General features: G+C 37.2%; 1 protein-coding gene across 2 annotated transcripts in view; it reads left to right on the forward strand.

Annotated features, from left to right (window-relative positions):
• The window catches only part of LOC149779632 (uncharacterized), a 69,096-nt gene extending 52,294 nt beyond the window's left edge, over nt 1-16,802 (forward strand). The window contains exon 4 of one of the 2 annotated variants that reach the window (XM_089940429.1): nt 11,837-12,589. In XM_089940429.1, the coding sequence (XP_089796555.1) occupies nt 11,837-11,928 (92 nt within the window). In that variant the 3' untranslated portion in view covers nt 11,929-12,589. Of the gene's footprint in view, nt 1-11,836; nt 12,590-12,614 lie in introns of those variants that run through there. The other variant, XM_089940428.1, reaches the window with a different exon arrangement.
• Nucleotides 16,803-19,749: the final 2,947 nt, after the last annotated feature.

Raw genomic sequence — 19,749 nt, forward strand, 5'->3', positions numbered from 1 at the left:
TGCCCAACTTTTCCCCGTCGGACAAGCGCGCGTCCTCCCGATTACAAAATAAATTTTTTGCAGTGGCATCAGCAATTATGAAATTTAATTCAGCATCATCGATAATCAATCGTGAGTGATGTAGTTTATGATCATATACACCACCTTGAGTAAATTTACCGATTATTCTTCGTCCGAGATCTTTTGCTGTTTTTTCACTATTGCTGAGTTTAATCTTAAGAACTTTAGGAGCGTCACCGACAATGACATCCATGGGAGTATTTGGACTCTCTCGTGCATACTCTTCAATGACTTCATCTACACTGATACACTCCGGTGTTGGCAACCAAACTGAAGTCTGCGGTCGATATGATATGATTGCTTCACTGACCGTCAACGAGACCAGTATTCGGCTGTCAAGCATATATCGCAATAACACTATTGGCGCCCAACGCTTTTCACTAAAGTATCTGCCAAACCAAACATAACAGCACGGATGAAGCTCTTTAGCAAATTCAAACGACGTCACACGAGCAAATCCTGTCAGGGAAAAATCGGGTAAAGGGCCGTTTATAGCAACTCGTGTCATTGAGTTCGTGGGATGCCCAAATCTTTTAAAGTATTCGCGGCACTCGCCCATCCCGAGAAAGCTTCTCCGGTAGCAAACAATCATATCCACGGAAATCATATCCTGGCGGTCATACTCGGTATTCCACAGCCCGCCATGTCCATACTCGACGCAACTCAATTGTATATCCGAGAGAAACTCACTTCGGGTTGGTCTCCACGAATTTCTTTCTCTGGCAGTGTGAGCGGCAACACTTGGAACTGTAAAACAATTAGTTAATAACTGCTCCCTGTTTTTAAAATCTTCCATTACATATTTCTCTGCGAGTTTTTTCATTTGTTGTTGCAGAGATTCCGTCCGGTATAATTCACCGTTGGGTCTTACAAATTGATCATACTCGCCATCTTCGGAACTTTTAAACAACCACATAGACACAGGATCATTTTTACTTATTTGATAAATAAAATCAAATATATTCCCGCGATAATATTTTACAACACGATCCCGCGGAAATATCGTAACTGTGTTAGTCCAAGCGTGAGCGTTATGATCAATGATATTTATTAGAGCTCCGTATCGATTATATTTCGATTTGTATAATACTTCATCTGTTATCGTTGTTACGGTTATGGGAAATCTTAATGCTTTTTCCAGCTCGGCAACATCGTTTATTGATGCTCCTGTGTGTTTGACTCGCTCAGCCCACGCTGCTATCTTGGACTGTCTTAACGCATTAGACCGTTTCCGCGCATCGCATTTTTAAAATGTTCCATTACTCGCTCGGCTACACAATTCAGCGCCAACGACGAAGTCGTCCTCATTGGGGTGAGTTTATCAATTTTTGTTTGTTTTATTGGATAGATTCCATAAATGATCGCGGTCACAGGATACGCTCTCGCGTAATATGGTTTATCAATTCCAGTCAGCTTTCCTGGTTTGGAATCTTTACTTAACAGAATGGTTTATCACGGAAAATCCACGTATCGGAATCTGCTTGCACAATAAATTTTATTCTGAAAAAATATTTCTGATTATCAAAGAGATAATCATTAATTGTTTTCGCTCGTGCATCATTCATTGTAGCATCGATGACTTCGTCAGCGACACCTTCGATGTCGCGTATAATTTTAAATGACGACCACACGTGAGATGCACCGTCGTCGCGGAATTCTTTTTTGGCATTCCTGATAATATCAAACAGATCAGTCAGGGCTCGTCTCCGCGAGTCAGGGGTTAGTCTGTCAAGATCGAATCTGGAAGCTTTCCCGGTGCCAATGGCAGATAATCTTTCAAACTCCTCCATATTATATTTAAGACAAACATTTGAATAAGAAAATATTATATATAGAATGAACCGGTGCAAGTGGCTTCAAGTTGGATTCGTAATTCCTTGTAATAAATTCTGCAGGAAAGAATTCTGCGGGACACATTCCCAAAGCGTCCGAAGGGGGAGTTTAGAACCAATACTATGCCTGCGATGTGGTGTTGGGGTCAGGAGTAAAACACAGTTATGTGCAAGTTGCGAAGGAAAGAGATACCGTGAACTCAAGCGATATTACAACAACAAAAAACTAACGACGTTGCGCTAAAATGTGAGCGTGATTATATAACTAAGTTTTTAGACAAATTATAAATTAGACAAATACATTATTATATAAATGAGCCAAGAATTTGTCTCACAGCCTATCATTAAGAATTATGAAGTGAATGGTGAGGGAATAGTCAGATATTGCAGGCTGAAAAGACCAGTTGGTGTTGTTAGTAATGCTGGTTATCTTAGATTTACTGTTGGGAAAAAGAAGTATCATAATCACAGGTTCGTGTTCGAGTGTTTCTTTGGAGAGATCAAAGACGGTCTTGTAATTGATCACATTGATGGACAAAGACTTAATAATGGATTATCTAATCTACAAGCCATCACACCTAGTGAAAATTCTGCACGAGGTGATACTGGTAAATTTAAGAGCGTTCCTAGAAGAGCTGTCAGATCTTTTAACATAAGTACCCGTGAAGAGAAAATATTTCAATCGATGAACTCGGCTGCCAAGTATTTCGGTATTAACCCGTGTTCGGTTCAACTTGCAGCAGAAAATATAATCAAATCATCATTTTCACGCAAGCTTGATAGCTGAATCATACTTTATTATGTAGATTCAGATAACTCTACAGCGACTGTGTAAAAGTCAATGATACAATTATTTCCCCTTGTCAAGGTGATTTCATCAGGAAGTGTTGCGCAACACTCCTTGAGATGTCATTACAAGTAAATTTATCCAGTGCGGCAGAACGGTATATGATTATTTTTTACAGTCTATAACACTTCCGCGTTACGAGTACAGGTATTTTTCAAATTCAGAATTTAAATTTAGTTCAGAACTTGTTAACTGTAACGATATACTACAAACGGGTAAACAGTTCTCCGTGTACAGGTAACACAATCTCCAATTGCTTCCCCTTTGACTTCGTCAAGGTGACTTTATCAAATACTGTCAGCACGGGCGGGTGTATAATAAATAATATTTTTTTTCGTGGATAAAATCTTTATTTTATTACATTTGTTCGGTTTTATGGTTCATCTGTATTTTTTCTGCGATTATATTTAAGAAAACAAGCACGAAAAACCGAGTGAGCTATTTTTGAACTTCCAAGTATCAGTCGGTTTATATACTATAGCGTCCGAATTATGTACGGGGTTTCGAAACCCAGCAATGTTGCACAACTTTCCGTGTTGTCGCCCTAACGGGGTGACCTTTCGCACTCCGCGGGATTGATTTTGGGGGAGGGCGTGCAACTTTGTTGGGCGTAGAATATAACCCCGTATCTGTCTGTGCCGTCCTTAGTTACTACTGTAAACAGTGTAAATACTATATGTTGTGCTGTCCATACTATATCCTACTGTAAATAGTGTAAAAACTATATGTTGTGCTGTCCATACTATATCCTACTGTACATAGTGTAAATACTATATGTTGTGCCATCCATACTATATCCTAATGTAAATAGTGTAAATACTATATGTTGTGCTGTAAGCTTGCTAAGATGCGGTGGTATTTTAGAAGCTTTACAAATGTAAATACATGTAAATATTATGTATAATAGTGTAAATACTATATGAACCTGCCAGCATATTAAGCTAGAGACCCAAGGAGGTGTGGGTCCATTTTTTCTTTTAAATATATATGAATTACGAAAATATCAATGATGTGATTGTTGCTATTAAAAAATTAGAAGAGCGCGGATTTAATATATCACTAAATTCTGAAACAATTATGTCTGATTTTGAATCATTACATGAAGCTAAATGCGCAGGGCTTTATATTCTTCCTGCTCAGTATCGATTTATAAAAAGAATTCAAAACAATTTGTATAAATCGCTGGCTACAGTAGAAGAAGCACAAATAAATGAATTTGTTTCATTGTCTCGTGCAACTGAAAAGATTAGGTTAAAATTAGCTCAAGAGTATGAAATGAAAAAGATAATAAATACTCGTGTAAGGAGATTAAAGGATTGTATGTCCGCTGACGAAGTCAAGGCTGATGAAATCAAGGACGAAATCAAGGATTAAATCAACGCTGACGAAATCAAGGAAGTAAATACCTCACCTTGATTTACTTAGAAGTCAAGTACTTGGAAATGAAATTACCTTGATAAAATCAAGGAAGTAAAAAAAATATATCACTTCTTTTTTACTCGCATCATCCTTGACTTTGTCCTTGATTTCATCCTTGATTTCATCAAGGTGATAGTATTTCCCTTAGTCGGTGGGGTTTAATGCAGGAGTGTGCATAATTGAGAATTTGATCTCTGTCGCATACAATTGAAATAATATGCTCGCGTCTGAGACTATCTAACTGTTGCTGTGTTAGTAAGAAGTCTTCGTTTCCGTATTCGTCAATAATGAATTTAACGTTAATTTCTTCTTGTGCAAATGCAGCCCTAACTGCTTGCTCGAGCGCGTGTTTGTCATACACGAAAACATTTATGTGGTGGTACATATAAATCTAATCTAAGATCTAAATAGGCGTATATATTCGAGGATTTGATGTATACCGCAATGCGCGATCACAATATGATCTTTTTTTAATACTTGTAGTTGCATATCAGTTAATATAAAATCATCATTACCGAATACATCAACAATTATTTTTTCCGGGGTAACTTTTCCCCCGCTGACAGCTTTATCAAGAAGTTCTTTATTATGTATGAAACATTTTACACGGTGATACATTTATATAATACTTGCTTAATTAATTGTCAGTAAAAAAATATTTTTTTTTTCTTTTTACTAAATTCGCACGATTTTTACTAGTAAACACCCAATCAAAATTGAGAAATTGGTCGATTTCTGTGATTTTTACTAGTAAATTACCTTTCCAAACTGAGAAATTGGTCGATTTCTGTGATTTTTACTAGTAATTACCCTCTAAATTTCAGTGAATTTGTCAGCGTTGCAGAAAATAAATTAGTTTTTCACTGATAATCGTTTTACGATTGAAAGTCCTTAAGACTTGGAAGCCCTTAGGATTTCACTAGCAGACTAATATGTAGTGTTTCACCTCGAAAATCAAGAAGATTCCCACGCTGGTCTGTCAGCGCGAAATTTATTCTGGTCAGCCACGGATTATGACACCGTAGATAGACCGGATTGATCGGCTCTTGCACAATCAGAAATCCAGGTGGTACATCTTTCGGAGTAAATGAATAAAGAATAAATCCTTGCTGGGCTTGATTTGATACTGTCGTGTCCGTGCTGTAACTGCCATCAATGACATCACACACAAGATTGACCGCGACCACTTCGGTGATGTTTACGATGCCCGGAGATGCATGCCGGCCTTGCCCTTCGGGGTTGTTGTTGTGTCTGAGGATAGTTGGCTCCGGTAGTGTTCGCCTGTGCTGTGCGAGTATGTCATCAAAGAACTCATTGATTAGATCACTGACAGATTTTCTTAACTCGGGCACGTTATATCCGGGAAATTTAAAATTCGGCAGCATGGCTGTTGTCAACGAGTGATTGGTTAGAAATTGTTGTTTAGAACCGGTTTTATCGTTAATTATTGTCTGAATTGCTCGCTGGTTAATATATTCCATGTCGGATACAAGCTGATTTAATATTTCAATCCGCGTAATGAATTCGCTGCGTGAACCAGTTATATCAAAAAGATGTTCTTGGAAATACTGCCGTAGTCGCGTTAGTTGTGTTTTATGTTCTTGATCAAAGACTGTAAAGAACCTGGAAATATCTTTTTGAGTAAAATATAAAGCTACAGTTCTAAGTCCTTCTGGGCTTATGATCTCTTGTTTTAAGGGAAAATCCCAAGTAAACTCATTAATGACGATTTCAAGATTACTACCCAACGTTTCATTTTTTATTTCAAGTAAAAGATCTTTGTATGATGGGTAATGTCATGGTATGATTGTTTATCCGTGACATAATCAGACTTCACTGGCGCTGGTGGTATCGGCCGTGTTGGCGGAGCGACTGCAGGCCATCCTAACACTGTTCTGACTGAGCTGCTGTATATATCCACGGCGTAGTCTGGGGTGTTTATTTCAATGGCAGAAGACAGCGTTGGCTCATGAACAGCTATTGCTATTTTGGATTCCTTTGTTTTAATATTTTTTATTCGACGTTGTAATTCTTCACTGATTTCTTCGATTTGATAAGACCCGGTTGGTAACCCAACGACATTCCAGTCTGGCGTGCCATCGGGTTTATTTTTATATGCAAACACAAGCGAATTATTTGCTGGCAATCCACCAAACGATTTTGATCTGATATTGGGCCAACTGTGATATACTCGTAATTGTGCTAACGCGATCTCGCTTACTGGAATCGCAGTTGGAAAATTAATACTGAATTCTGGCTTAGTTGAGGTTACTGTTATTAAAGATGTTCGCGCTGGGCTTGTATCTGCGACTATCTGTTGAAGTAATTCCGTCCATGTAGTTGACATTGTTATTTATATGCTGTCATTTCAAATCGAAGTACTTTATACGCTGAGTGTAGTCTTCATACACCTTTGCCATTTCGGCGAATTCAGAATCTGATATTGTTGTATCATCGAGACTGGAAGATATCAACGACGACAATTTCGAGTAGGCGCTCGTGGCGGCGCTGTTTAACGTTTCATACTCGTGCAATTTTGTCAGCGCACACGAGGATATTTTTTTCGCGATAATATTAGCAACTTCTGCAATTGTCGTTGATGTTGAAACTGTAATTGTGACCACAGCGGTAGCTGTGATTGCAGTTGTCACTGGTGTTAGCGCTGATAATAACACACCCGTGGATGCAACTATCGCTGACACCGAATATACTATTGTGTCTAACATGGTTACACGTCGCTTGTATTTTTTTACTTTTGCTGTGCATTCGTTGATGGTATTTTTTAACTCTAACTGCCATTCGCAAACTTGATCATATCTGTATTGTTGCGCTGTTGACTTCGTCATAACTCTGTTAAGGAGGCCATTTTATTATTTTACGCAGTAACCAACTGAGGCGTTTCAGCTACAAATTCCAAACACCACCAGTAAGATGTTGCGGTTAATTTCTTGGCGGATTCCAGTATAAATGTTTCTTCGGTTCCGCTATTTGATATGATAGTTACAACCCCGGAATACTTGTCGGTGGAATGTCTCCAGGGATATGTTGTGAAGATTTCAAATTTAGCGGCACTGAACACAGACAGTCTATACACTCCAGTGACTGTTGCTGTATATTTGATAGTATTATTTTGTCGAGACCATGTTGCAAATCCAGATGATACCGTGTATACTATGTTGGTGATATGCCCGGGAGTAACTCCAGTGGGGACTTTAATCAAACTGGTTTTGTTAACGAAACCAGGAATCCCCGCTAGGATTTCCTGCTGTGTTTGTTTGATTGTGTCAATGTAGGTCTTGATATCAGAAAGCTTCATATCGATAACTGGAGGAGTTCCAAAGAACTTATCTGTGGTCTCATCGGTTTTTCTAAAGTTTCTACGGAGATTTGTAAACGCGTTTACAGTAACATCATACTCGGCTCGCAACGTGGTTAGTTTACCGTCAATGGCGCTAGCGCCTGTGTCAACATAATTTTTTGTCGCGGCATCTTCCGGGGATGTTGGATCCGCTAACACGGTTATTTTATTTTTGTTCATGTTGAGTTCACCTGTCATTGTGTCGCCGGTATTTCTTAAACGAGTAACGAGTATGCCTCCAACGGTTGTAAATAACGCGTCAACATATTGTTTGTTTGTGGCATCTTCCGGGGATGTTGGATCTCTTGACACAGTTATTTTGTTAGCGTTCATGCTGAGTTCACCTGTCATTGTATCACCGGTCTTTTTTACTGCAACTTTCTGCATATCATCTCGAAGCGTCGCAATTGATATCAGCGAATCTCTGATTTTTCCGCTCTCAGTGAATACAGGGATGTTACCCGGAGTAGCTCCAATAACCCTGCGAATTATTTCATGCCATTTGATATCACTGGTTTTTAGTTTTCCATGTTTGTCCTGAAAAATAACAACCTCATCTGGGTCTATCCCGGTCAGACTTAAAAGATTATCGATTTCATCCTTGGTTGCATATTTTGATAAATCCACGTCGGTGCGCTTCACTTTTCTGTTGAGAAGAGATCTTCCGTAAATATCAACCATTATTTGATAGGAAACTGTTAAATCGACCCGTGGTATACTCGTGCACAACTTTGTGAGGTGGTTTGGTTGACGCTGATATCGCATCAAGAACATTCAATACTTGTTGGCCACATATTGGAGGATCGGTCAGTGTTTGTGTTGGCAGCGCTGAGTACCAAACATTCGTCTTTGACCCTGACAAAGTCAGGGGGATGTTTTTTGTATATCGGAGAAATTCAACTGGCGGTGCTAACCCATACGAATCAAAATAGATAATTCCACGTGGATCGATCGCGTAAGCAACCCAGTGAGTTCCTGGACCATCGCTGTTATCAAGATTAATAATTCCCGTTTCTGAATTATTCGGTTGTCGTGGTAATTGATCTCTCATAAAGACGCCTCTGAAATTTTTTATATTTAATTGTTTAACAGCATCGAGCAAATCAAAATTGGACATCGGTAGAAAACCAGCGGCTTTCAGAACCCTTTTGGGTACCATGAAGGCGGAGTTCCTGGAAGTCTTAGCCCGCGTCCCTTTTTTTGTATCCTTTCCCAGTGGCTTTCTTTAGTGCCATTCGAGCAACGGTTCCTACAGCTCCTATCGCGGCGGCTTTAGCAACAGCTGGGACAGCAACAGCTATCAGCGCTGGTATCGCGGCAAGAAGAGGAAAGATACCGCCAGTCTTAACCATATTTTTGACAGCTGCAGGAGAGAAATCAAGTTGAGTTCCAGTTTTTGCTTGCTTCGCTTTATTGAAATGTTTTAGTTGGGTTTTAGTCAGCGATAACTTGTTTGGACCACCATTAGCGATTTGATCATTTTTTAGTGTCATGGTTGCCCGGCATGTGCTCGCGTTCTTCGATTGTAATTTCTTAGCCTGACCAGGAGTCAGAGTGACATTAACGTGACTGTATGACATTTTTATAATAAACGCGATTGATCTAATTGTCTACATGTTTTCGGAAAACTACAAGTTTTCCACTGGTGCATCAACGACTCTCATTCGACCACCAGCACCTTCAAGTAACATTGCTTTGTCACTGAGGATCACCGCGATTGCTCTAGCACCTCCAGGAACTGCTGGTGGACCAACTACTGTTGCTGGCACTCGAGCCAGGCGAGCCCGAATAACTATATCAACGACAGATTTTCTGAATAAATCCAAATGCTGCAGCGAAAAGTAATAGATCGGATACAACGTTGTAAAATCACGCTGGGATATATGCAACCCAGTGTCAACGTTTTGATCACGCCCATCATAAGACATCAATCGATAATATGCCCGTACAACATCATTTTGTTCAAAATTTAGATTAATGTCCTCAGCGGGTTCTTGATGTCCGTTTATTCTTAGTGAAATTTGTGTCAAATACCATTGGATTTGCTTCTTGGTTATTTATTCTAGAATTTGCCTGAAACGCGATAAATATATGTCGCGCTGCTGACACTCCCTGTTGTGATCCTAATTGCCACGTGAACAATCCAGCAGCATTAATAGAAGTGCTATCTGTTGTCATTGCTAACCATGATAACAACGATTTTCCACCTTGATCCATAAAAGAAAGTAACCGTTGTTCTTCAGTGGCTGATGGAGTCATTGTTGCCATCCACAGAGATATTTTGTTAACACTACTTTACCAGGATCAACTCCATCAGCTCGCCATATTGCATCATTATCAGAGTTTTTTCTAACAAGCACTACTGTATGTTTGGCACCAAATATAACCTTTCGGACATTTTTACAAAATCCACAAATATGAGATAGTGGAATAGCACAGGAAAACTCTTCGTTGCCGTTCAGCATTGCTCGACGCGAGGCAAAACCTAAGTTGAAATTTTCGTTCATGGACGCAACTGCAGCTATTTCTCCGGTTCCGGCCGCGTTTCTCACATTAATAATGTTTACATTTCTGTTTTCCGGATGATCAGATGTGTCCTTTACAAACATCATTGTTGGACCAGCTGATCTTGTGCAATCATCAGAATATCTTGCAAGACCAAGTATCGTCGTGGCAACATCGACATTGTCCAAACACGACTCAATATCTTTTCCATCAATCGAATATGTGGCTTTGCTAAATAACGCCATCACACCATTATTAACAAAACCAACACGATCGCCTATCCCATATCCAGTATCATCCGCTTTTACGATTCTACCTACAATTTCAAATAAGCTTCACAAGACAGAAAATATCTATTCGTATCATGAATTTGAAATTCAATTCTCCCCTGCGCGTTGGGTGTCTTTGCGTCATAGGAATAATATTGATAATCGCGCAAGGATTCATCTTTTCTGACTGGTTTATCCATATCAAATGCTACGTTAAATACGTTGAAACATCTTACTGTAATGTATTATTATCTAAAACGAAGACCACTTCCCGCATTAAACTTGAAGCTATATTTTTTTCTATTTCTTTGGAAGGTATCAGCGACACTAGTTTTCGATTTGCATTTTCGTTTATTATTTTGCTAACATCTGCAGGCATGTCCGCGGTGCTTGGTAATTTTATCGCGAATTTACCACTCTGACTCGTTGAGACATATGATGAGAGTCATGTATGATCATCTTATTTAATTGTTATTTATCTAATCGCTGTCAACAAGTTCATCAATAAGTTCTCGATAAATGTGAGCATCCATGATACCACCTTGAAATATTTGCTGACAGATATCAGCTGCTTCATTAATTATTTCTGGCGAGTTATTTCCAGCCCGCGCTCCTCCTATGAGAACTTCTAACCGTGATACATCATTGATGATATTATCAGGACAAGTAATTCCCAAACCACTGCCAGTTGCTCCTTCTCCTGTTGTGCTTTTCTTAGATAGGGATCTTGCTTTTTTTAAGAAACTCCTCGTTTCTAAGTTCCGGCGAAGAAGACTGTTGTTGTTCTATCTGTTGCAGAGGTGGAGGAAGTTGATATGAAGGTTCCTGCTGGGGTGCTATTTGTTTCAGTGTTTTTTTTATCAAGGCTCTTTATTTCTTCATCAAGACTTCTGTATTCTAAACCATCATCTCTGGCTTGTTTTTTGTTTTTATATATACGATATATCCACTTAATAAGATTATCATCAGTTACTTTTTCATTTCCGGGTTTTAAGATACTAGATTTATTAAATATACCAATTAATAGTTTTTCAAGCAATTCTTTTATTTTAGTATTTTTAATATCTTCGACAAAATCCCCCCTAAATTTTGCAGTCAGTCCAATATTTTCCTTTATTGGTTTAGACGTGAGTTCAGTACGAATTTGTTCAATACCTTCAAGTATTTCTTCGCCGGGTTGAACTGCAGCTATGTCAGTTGGAAGGTCTTGTAAAACATTTTTTTGTTTTTTTAGTTCTTTTAGCAATTTTTTCAGTCTGCGCGACAGTTTGTTTTAGCACTGGAAGAATACCTTTTGTTTCTCCCAGTAAAGCTCTTTCAGTGACCGCCGCAGCTTTCTCAGTAGCTGTTGTAACGGGTTTAAATAACTGTTCCACACCTGTCGCAAATTCAACTTGTGCTTCTTGCCGCGCTTGTAATTTTTGTCTTACAGAATCTCTTATAGGAAGAAATTTTTTTATTGCTTCTAGTCGCTCTTGAGCTAGTCTAGCGGAATGTGCTTCTCCGATGTTGACCATTATTGTTAACTTAAATTTTTAATTTACAGCAGCAGAGGGGGCGACGACAACAGCACGCAGCAACAACGGAGACAATTACGTTTACAAAGGCGTAGGGTTAGCCCTCCATTTCGGCGTTTGAAGGCTTCCTAAAAGTTGTAGGGTTCGCCCCATCTGGGAACGACGACAACAAAACGCAGCAACAACGGCGACAATTACGTATACAACGAAGCGTCAACGCGTTTTTTTAAAGGGCTTATTTCGGCGTTTAGAGGCTTCTAAAAGTTGTGGGATTCGCCCCCTCTGCTGCTTAGGAAACATAACCATTATAGGGATTGAGGTATCAGGTTCAGTTACTAACTCGGTACATATTTACTCTTTAATAACATTTACATTGCATAACAGTGGAATACAGCCAAAACACCCTGTGTATAGTATTTTTCTTTTGGGCAGCATTCCTTTGTGGTATCTCTGATTCGTAGTAGAAGACTGACTATGTTAAAAAATTTCAAGTACGATAGAACTCTTATGTACATAAAAGGAATTTAATTTGATTCAATGTGGTTGTGTGCGCCAGCTCTGCAAAAACATTACGGAGATACAACAAGTAGGTAGGATATGAGAATTCTGGAGTTTGACCTATTAGTGAATCAGTTTGTATTTATTCCCTGTGTATAGGCAATGGCCCACACCAAACACGTGTGATGTTGTAAACTTTTGAAGTGTGTCCAAACTGTTACATACCTATCAGCTAAAATCTGTTCCCAGCACACTACCCATAATGAGGGTTATCGATTCTTAAAATATCTTTTTTTATATATGTTCTAGGGTACGCTGGGGGTTTTGAGGCTAATAGCAAAGGGAGCGCGGCTGATTTTCTTTGCCTGCCAGAGAATCCATCCTGGGCTAAATACCAAAACGAGAGTAAACGATGTGGAACTGTTTTTGGCTCCGAGTACTATTTCTTAGAATTCAATCCTTTTGCGGTGAATAAATTTGACGACGTACCTTGCTGCTTGTGTGAAGTTCCTCGCACCATTATCATAATGATTCCTGGTAGGACAACCTGCTACCAGGGATGGACCATGGAGTACACCGGATATCTGATGTCAGGGTCTAGTGGTGACGAAGGTGCTACCAACTATGTGTGTGTGGACGAAAACCCTGAAGCTGCAATAGGTGGTAGTGCAAACTATAAGGATCACGCGATGTGTATGGTTCAAGTGGTCTGTGGGTCCCTACACTGTCCGCCATATATAGAGGGCAGACAACTAGCTTGTGTTGTTTGTACAAAGTAAATAAAACACAATCCTTCGACCGAAATCAACAAGTATATGTAGCGATTTTAGAATTTTATAAAACTTTTGTGACAGTCACACACAAGAAACTTCTTCATAAAATTCACTGCTACGGAGTAAAGGACATCTCAACAAGTGACCATCCTCCTTCTTAAGAGAACGGGTCATCGACATCGTCTGCGAAGGCGAATACTCTAAGAGCGTTACAGTAGATTATGCTGTACCTCAGGGCACAGTACTCGACCTCCTATTGTTCCTGTGTCACATAAATGACCTGCCAGAGTGCGACTCCTTATAAGTTTGACTCTTCGCAGATGATTGTTTACTCTACAGAACCATCAAAACTATCAAAGACCATGAAATTCTTCGAAACGAACTTATCGAACTGGAAAACTGTGCTTCAATGTGGGACATGCAATTTAACGCTAAGAACGCTATGTACTCAGCATTAGGAAGAATTCATCGAAATTGTACCAAATAAACAACACCATTCTACAACAAGTACCGATAAGTTCATACCTAGGGTTTCCGTCTCAGAGGATCTCCAATAGGACACATATCATCAACATCTGCAAACTCTACATGGTTTTGGTTGATCCTAATTATCAAGCCTGATATCAAGTCGAGTACCAGGACGCAATAATTATATCCTGGTAGATGTTTTTTCTCCTGGGTATTTAGCCCACGGAGTTCCTGGGAACTTTGACATTAATTTAGCAATATTACCACCATCTTTTATAGGTAAAATAGAAAACATTTTTCTGTTACATACTGCACATATTCCACCATATGCTATTCTCGCATTTTTTGTTGTAATCGTAGATAGATCATTAGTTGGGGTTTTGGTTGTACAACGTAAACAATATTGATGCATGTATTTATATAATATGAATATAACTGATTTCTCAGCGACTCGAAAACGAGAACCTGTCAAGCATCATGCTGCGTTACCGAATTCCATCAGAATGATAATAATAGGACTATCTGGATCGGGTAAGACACAGTTATTACTTAATCTGATAATGAGATGGTTGAAATGGGATAAGTTGTATTTAGTAGCACCATCAGTTGATGATCAGAGATGCTACGATTTGCTTAAAGATTTCAATGAAAATGCTCGATTACTGGATGATAATGTTATTGAATTTATAACCGATATTGATGAAGCACCATCTGTAGATGATCTAGATGGATTTGTTAATAATTTAGTTGTATAGGATGATGTGATGCTGCACAAACAATCAAATCCAGCTAGGATTTTTTCTCGAGGAACACATAAAAACACTGATGTGATATATGTAAAACAAAGGTATACACAAATACCAAAAGTGATCAGAGACAATTGCAATATTTTAGTTGTGTTTAATGGCGTAGACACAGATACGTTGCGTAATATTCATCAAACTTGGCATAGCGGAGATATGGATATAATTAAATTTAGAAATTTCTTTTCACGAGCGCAAGCTACTCCGCATGGATTAATAACAATAAATCTGCAAGATCCTAGATCCAGATATCGTGTAGGTCTCGATAAAATATTTGGATAAATTTACAGCAGCAGAGAGGGTGCGACCTCAAGTTCAGTCGATTTTTTGTAATATGATCGCTATCAACAATAATATCGTCAGATAAAATTATAAAAACAGTTTATTTAACCAATTCGAGGCTTCCTCGAGTTGGTTAATATTTTTGTTTCAAATATATTTGCTTAAGATATAATATCAAAGATAAAAGGGTTTATTTCGGTTTTGGACGCTCCTACAAAGTGGTCTGTTCGCCCTCTCTGCTGCTATTATATTGAGACTGACCCTTTTCGGGAGATAGTATTTGTTTTGAAGTTGCAAATAGTCTCTAAATTACACTGATATTGCATAATGCAGGTAGATTATTCAAGATCTGTTAATTAATTTGAATCCTTGAATAAACACAATAATGTAGTGCAGGGGTCGGCAACCTATTTTACAAAGATTGCCACTTATTTCCGGAATAATACCAAAATGAACGAGCGCGCGCCACCACTAAGCGAGTAACACTGTTAAAATCGAAGTTTTTGGCTACCCTTCGTGCTCAACACAAAACCTCTTGACGTGCCACCTGCTAGCACGCGTGCGGTAGGTTGCCGATCCCTGATGTAGTGCATGTAAAAGACGGTCTGGGGTCTTGGTATAGAGTTCATACAAAGTACAGGAAATTCATAAAGCAATAACCTGTTCATTAGGTTCTGTTGATGAAGACATGATTTACTATGCATGTCTGAATATTTATTTTTGTAAGCATACAAAGACAGGGCTTGTGTAAAAACGGAGGACTGGCTCGTCTGTGTAATGTTTGTGCTTACAGTAGAGGCGACTAGACCTCTAAATAATCATCAGGTTGGTCAATTGTGTGGATGATGTTTTAACAGCCAGGCTTGGTATTTTACCTGTGTTTATACAAAACCCTCTGGTTACAAAATCATTTCTTTAAGAAAGAAAGTTGGCATTGAAAGGAAATCACAGCAGGAAATCGGTAGAATAGTCAAATGAGATTTCTATCACTGTGGAACTTTGAACAATTCTCAGACCGATGTCGTTTTCTTGGGTAATTCAGTGGTCACATGACCTACATGCTCTAAGCTGCTCCGTGCTTTTCACGTGATTTACCTAGAAAAAGTTGAATGATTTTACTTGGGCAATTTCTCCAGTGTATACTACTTCTGGTCTTTGTTTCCCACGTCAATACAATTTACATGTGCGGCAAGCAGGATCTGAGTTCTTTAAAGAAAGGAAAATGTAAATTATGCAAAGTTTTTATTAATAAATATTTTCAACACAAGTGTGAATTTTAGTATTGGTCTCAATTTATAAAAAAATGATTCTATTGTGCATAACTTTAAATTTTGTCAATTTTCTCTGCACACAAAATTTAACAAAGAGGTTTTCAAAAGATAATTATGCCTAATTATGATGAGAAGCTCGTTATGTCTCTGTTACGGTTTTGGCTTTCCTGTATGATATGATGAAGTCTGAGAATGAAAATCTGCAGTATAGTTTGGACAGACAAGGATTTTCAACGGCAAACATATGTATGTTATGTATATTTACTTTAATTGTATTATTTGTTAGGTTTTTTAAAAAAATAATTTCATTTCATTACATGCTATTGTAATGTAACAGTGTATGCTGGACTTGACCATGTCCAAAATTGAGTTCATTTTTGCTTGACCTGATTGAATATTTTTATTATTTTTTTATTTCATTTGATATCAACAATCTTGTAATTGTGAGAACTTGGTAATTCCTGCTTTAACATCTAGCACTTTCAAGTTGTATATTATATGTTGTGACCAGTAGTTTTGGGCTGGAATCTTTTTTGTGCAAATTATTGAATTCATGTGATTTTTTTCTCTCGAAATACAAAAGTGCTCTGATAAAATTCTTGGACAGAGACGTTCACTGGAATTTATAGTACATTCAAACCTGGAATTATATTTCTGTGATTCAACAAAAGACTGCTGACACATCAACACTTTAATAGCTACCACAGATACATCATCGACTTCAGTTTGGGGATTTTTTTCTGGACATTTCCTTAATTTTCCTCAGGACTTTAAATTACTAGGACTTGTGCTTTTAATTCTTGGATTATTTGGGGATTTCAATAGAAATATCGTAAGCATTTTTCTTCTCATTTTCACTTGTGTTCCAGGAAAATAAATATAATTGTTAAATTTTAAAAAGTTTGTTGTCCTTGACTCATTTTTGTTATATATATATATATATATATATATATATATATATATATATATATATATATATATATATATATATATATATATATATATATATATATATATATATATATATTTATATATATGGAGAGAGAGAATATTGTGAATATTTTCTTTTCTTACCTTAATACCGGATATATTTCATTATGTCGTACAAGAAACGTGCTATTTTAACGAGTTGCGAAGCTTTTGGTACCAGAAGATGAAATATATCTGGTATTAACGTAGGAAAAGAAAATTTTCTTATCATATACCAAACATACTCATATTAGACTCACTCTTTGGCACAGTGTACTCTAACACCAACCCCCTTTTCGTAAATTAACCTCAAATTCATGGCCTGATTATATAAAAATACGTGTATAAGAAAGCGGTAGATGTGGTTGACCTAATCTGTGGTTGACCTAATTGTGGTTGACCTAATCTGTGGTTGACCTAATTGTGGTTCACCTAATCTATGGTTGACCTAATTTTGGTTCACCTAATCTGTGGTTGACCTAATTGTGGATCACCTAATCTGTGGTTGACCTAATTGTGGTTCACCTAATCTGCCGCAGTAAATTACATCTTTTGTCATTTTGTAAACTGTTTGACCCTATCTGAAAACAAAGCAAATCAAATTGAACAATGCAGTACAGCGGGTTTGTTGTTCTTGTCAAGGAAGTAAGGGGAAATAACTTCGGAGAGACGCTAACGGCGTCTGGTCAAATTTCTTTATCAAAGATTAATTTCCATGTCTAAAATGTCTGAAATGTACAGCATAACTCTTTATTTCTATTAGCTCACAAAGTGCTCGTTTCTGTTGTTGTAGGTACAACTTTTGTAGGCACACACAATCAAGCGTCGCATGGTATGACGTGAAATCTTATATTTTCACAGGTGAAAAAATAAGGATATATTTTTCACATGTAAAAATAGAGGCATGAGAAAACAAAGAAGTATATATATATATATATATATATATATATATATATATATATATATATATATATATATATATATATATATATATGCAATGAATTTGCACGCAGGAGGTCGCTTTGGTGAACCAACCGCGCTATTTCCAAATAGTCCTGTTGTGCTGATCGTTTCCTTTGATTATAATGAAAGAAATAACAGGCAGCTGCATGACTAGATTTTAATTATAATGTATAGAATGATGCAGACATTTAGATACATCGTGCTGCTGATAACTTAAATGCATTCCTTTAACCAAGATCCGAAGATATGCTCATTAACTGCAGTCATCGTTTGACTTTTGCACTGCAATAGCACATGGGTTAGTAGTAGTAGTAGTAGTAGTAGCATTAGTGGTAGTATCAATATTATAATTATCATTATTATTATTATTATTATTACTTAGGTACCCTACATTTTTATTGTATTTAAAACCTGAGGCCTGAGATCTTCCCATTCATTTTTGATAGCATCGGCGCAAGCGTGCGGTAGAGAAAAATATGTTCAAAAACGTGCGTGATCATTATAAAAGTGGAAAAATTAATATGCAAGAAGTACATATATTTACATATTATTCTATATTTCCCCATGTTATAACATGATGTTATGTTAAATCTTTGAGTTGAAATCAAGCATACAACTAACTAAGTTATATTTAATTGTTTATTGCAGAGGCCAATGATATAGTGGGTTTTAATTTTAGTTCATTTGTGGCAAGTATGACGAGTGTAGAAATAACTAACTAACTTAAGAATAGTATGCTTTTATATACAATTCTAACAAATAAGATTATGGGTATTAATGCAGAAATATAATCGTTAAAACATATCACCACTTAATTTATAGTGTAAAACGTTCCAGCAAACTAGTTGCTTATTGCTGGAGAAACATTTCAAATAATTGGAGGAATTATCGAACATATATTATTTGCATGTTTTTAGAACAGATAAAATATGAAGACAAAATTGTTGATTTTGCTTACTTGGATTAACAGAAAAGAAATATTCTACGGGCATACCAGTTGTAAGCCCATGAGCAAAATACTTGAGATAGCTGAATAAAAATAAAAGGTTTTCACAAAATGCTGGGAACTGTTTTTTTTTGTTGTTGTATATTGTTTTAGTTTCAGCTTTATCTATTTCATTTAAATAAAAATATACAAAAGTAACTACCCAATGTTTAAATCTCAAAGAAATATTTTTATTTGAACTGTCTTAGTACCATTTCTGGAATGCTGTGGAGCATATCTCCTTCGCAGTGAGGGAGACTCCAGGAAATCATCTGCTTTGTGCGCGGTTCTGGAGAACTGTTACGACTCTGTTGTCTAAAACTAAGTAACGAAACAAGCAAGTCCAAAATGGTTTGTAAATGTCAACACATAATTTAATTATCTAAGTTATAAAATTAATAAAATTTTAATCCAATCCTAAATGATTCTAAACGTTCTATCACCAGTCCAAAGTATCGAGCATTTCGAATGAATTCCAATCTTGAATATGCTCCTGTACCAATGGTCTTGAATGTGCCTACGTACCAATAGTCCTGATGTTTTACAAATATATTATCCACGATGTCTTTGAATGAATTTACAGCAATCCCAAGCTGGTGTTGTAGTCGAAAGGACTACGAGCTCTTTATAATTACAATGAATAATTTAAATAAATACGACATGTCAATCATATCTGAACACATCTAAAATTGATTCCACAAAGACTGATGTTAAGATAGGAATTAACAATTTTGATGTAAACAACCTTATTTAAAACAACTACGACACAATAAGATAACCGAGTTCTTGGTCAAGACCATGTCAACATATTTGCAAACAATCAATTAGACAACAGAATTTCGGAGAGAAAAAACAACGTCCTGAACTCAAATGTCAAGCAAACAAGTTTACAAATGATAATTATCTTTAACGATAATCTATAATCATGGA

Source organism: Sinohyriopsis cumingii, chromosome 17 (genome assembly GCF_028554795.1).
Source record: "Sinohyriopsis cumingii isolate HCF-2022 chromosome 17, ASM2855479v2, whole genome shotgun sequence".
Lineage (NCBI taxonomy): Eukaryota > Metazoa > Mollusca > Bivalvia > Unionida > Unionidae > Sinohyriopsis > Sinohyriopsis cumingii.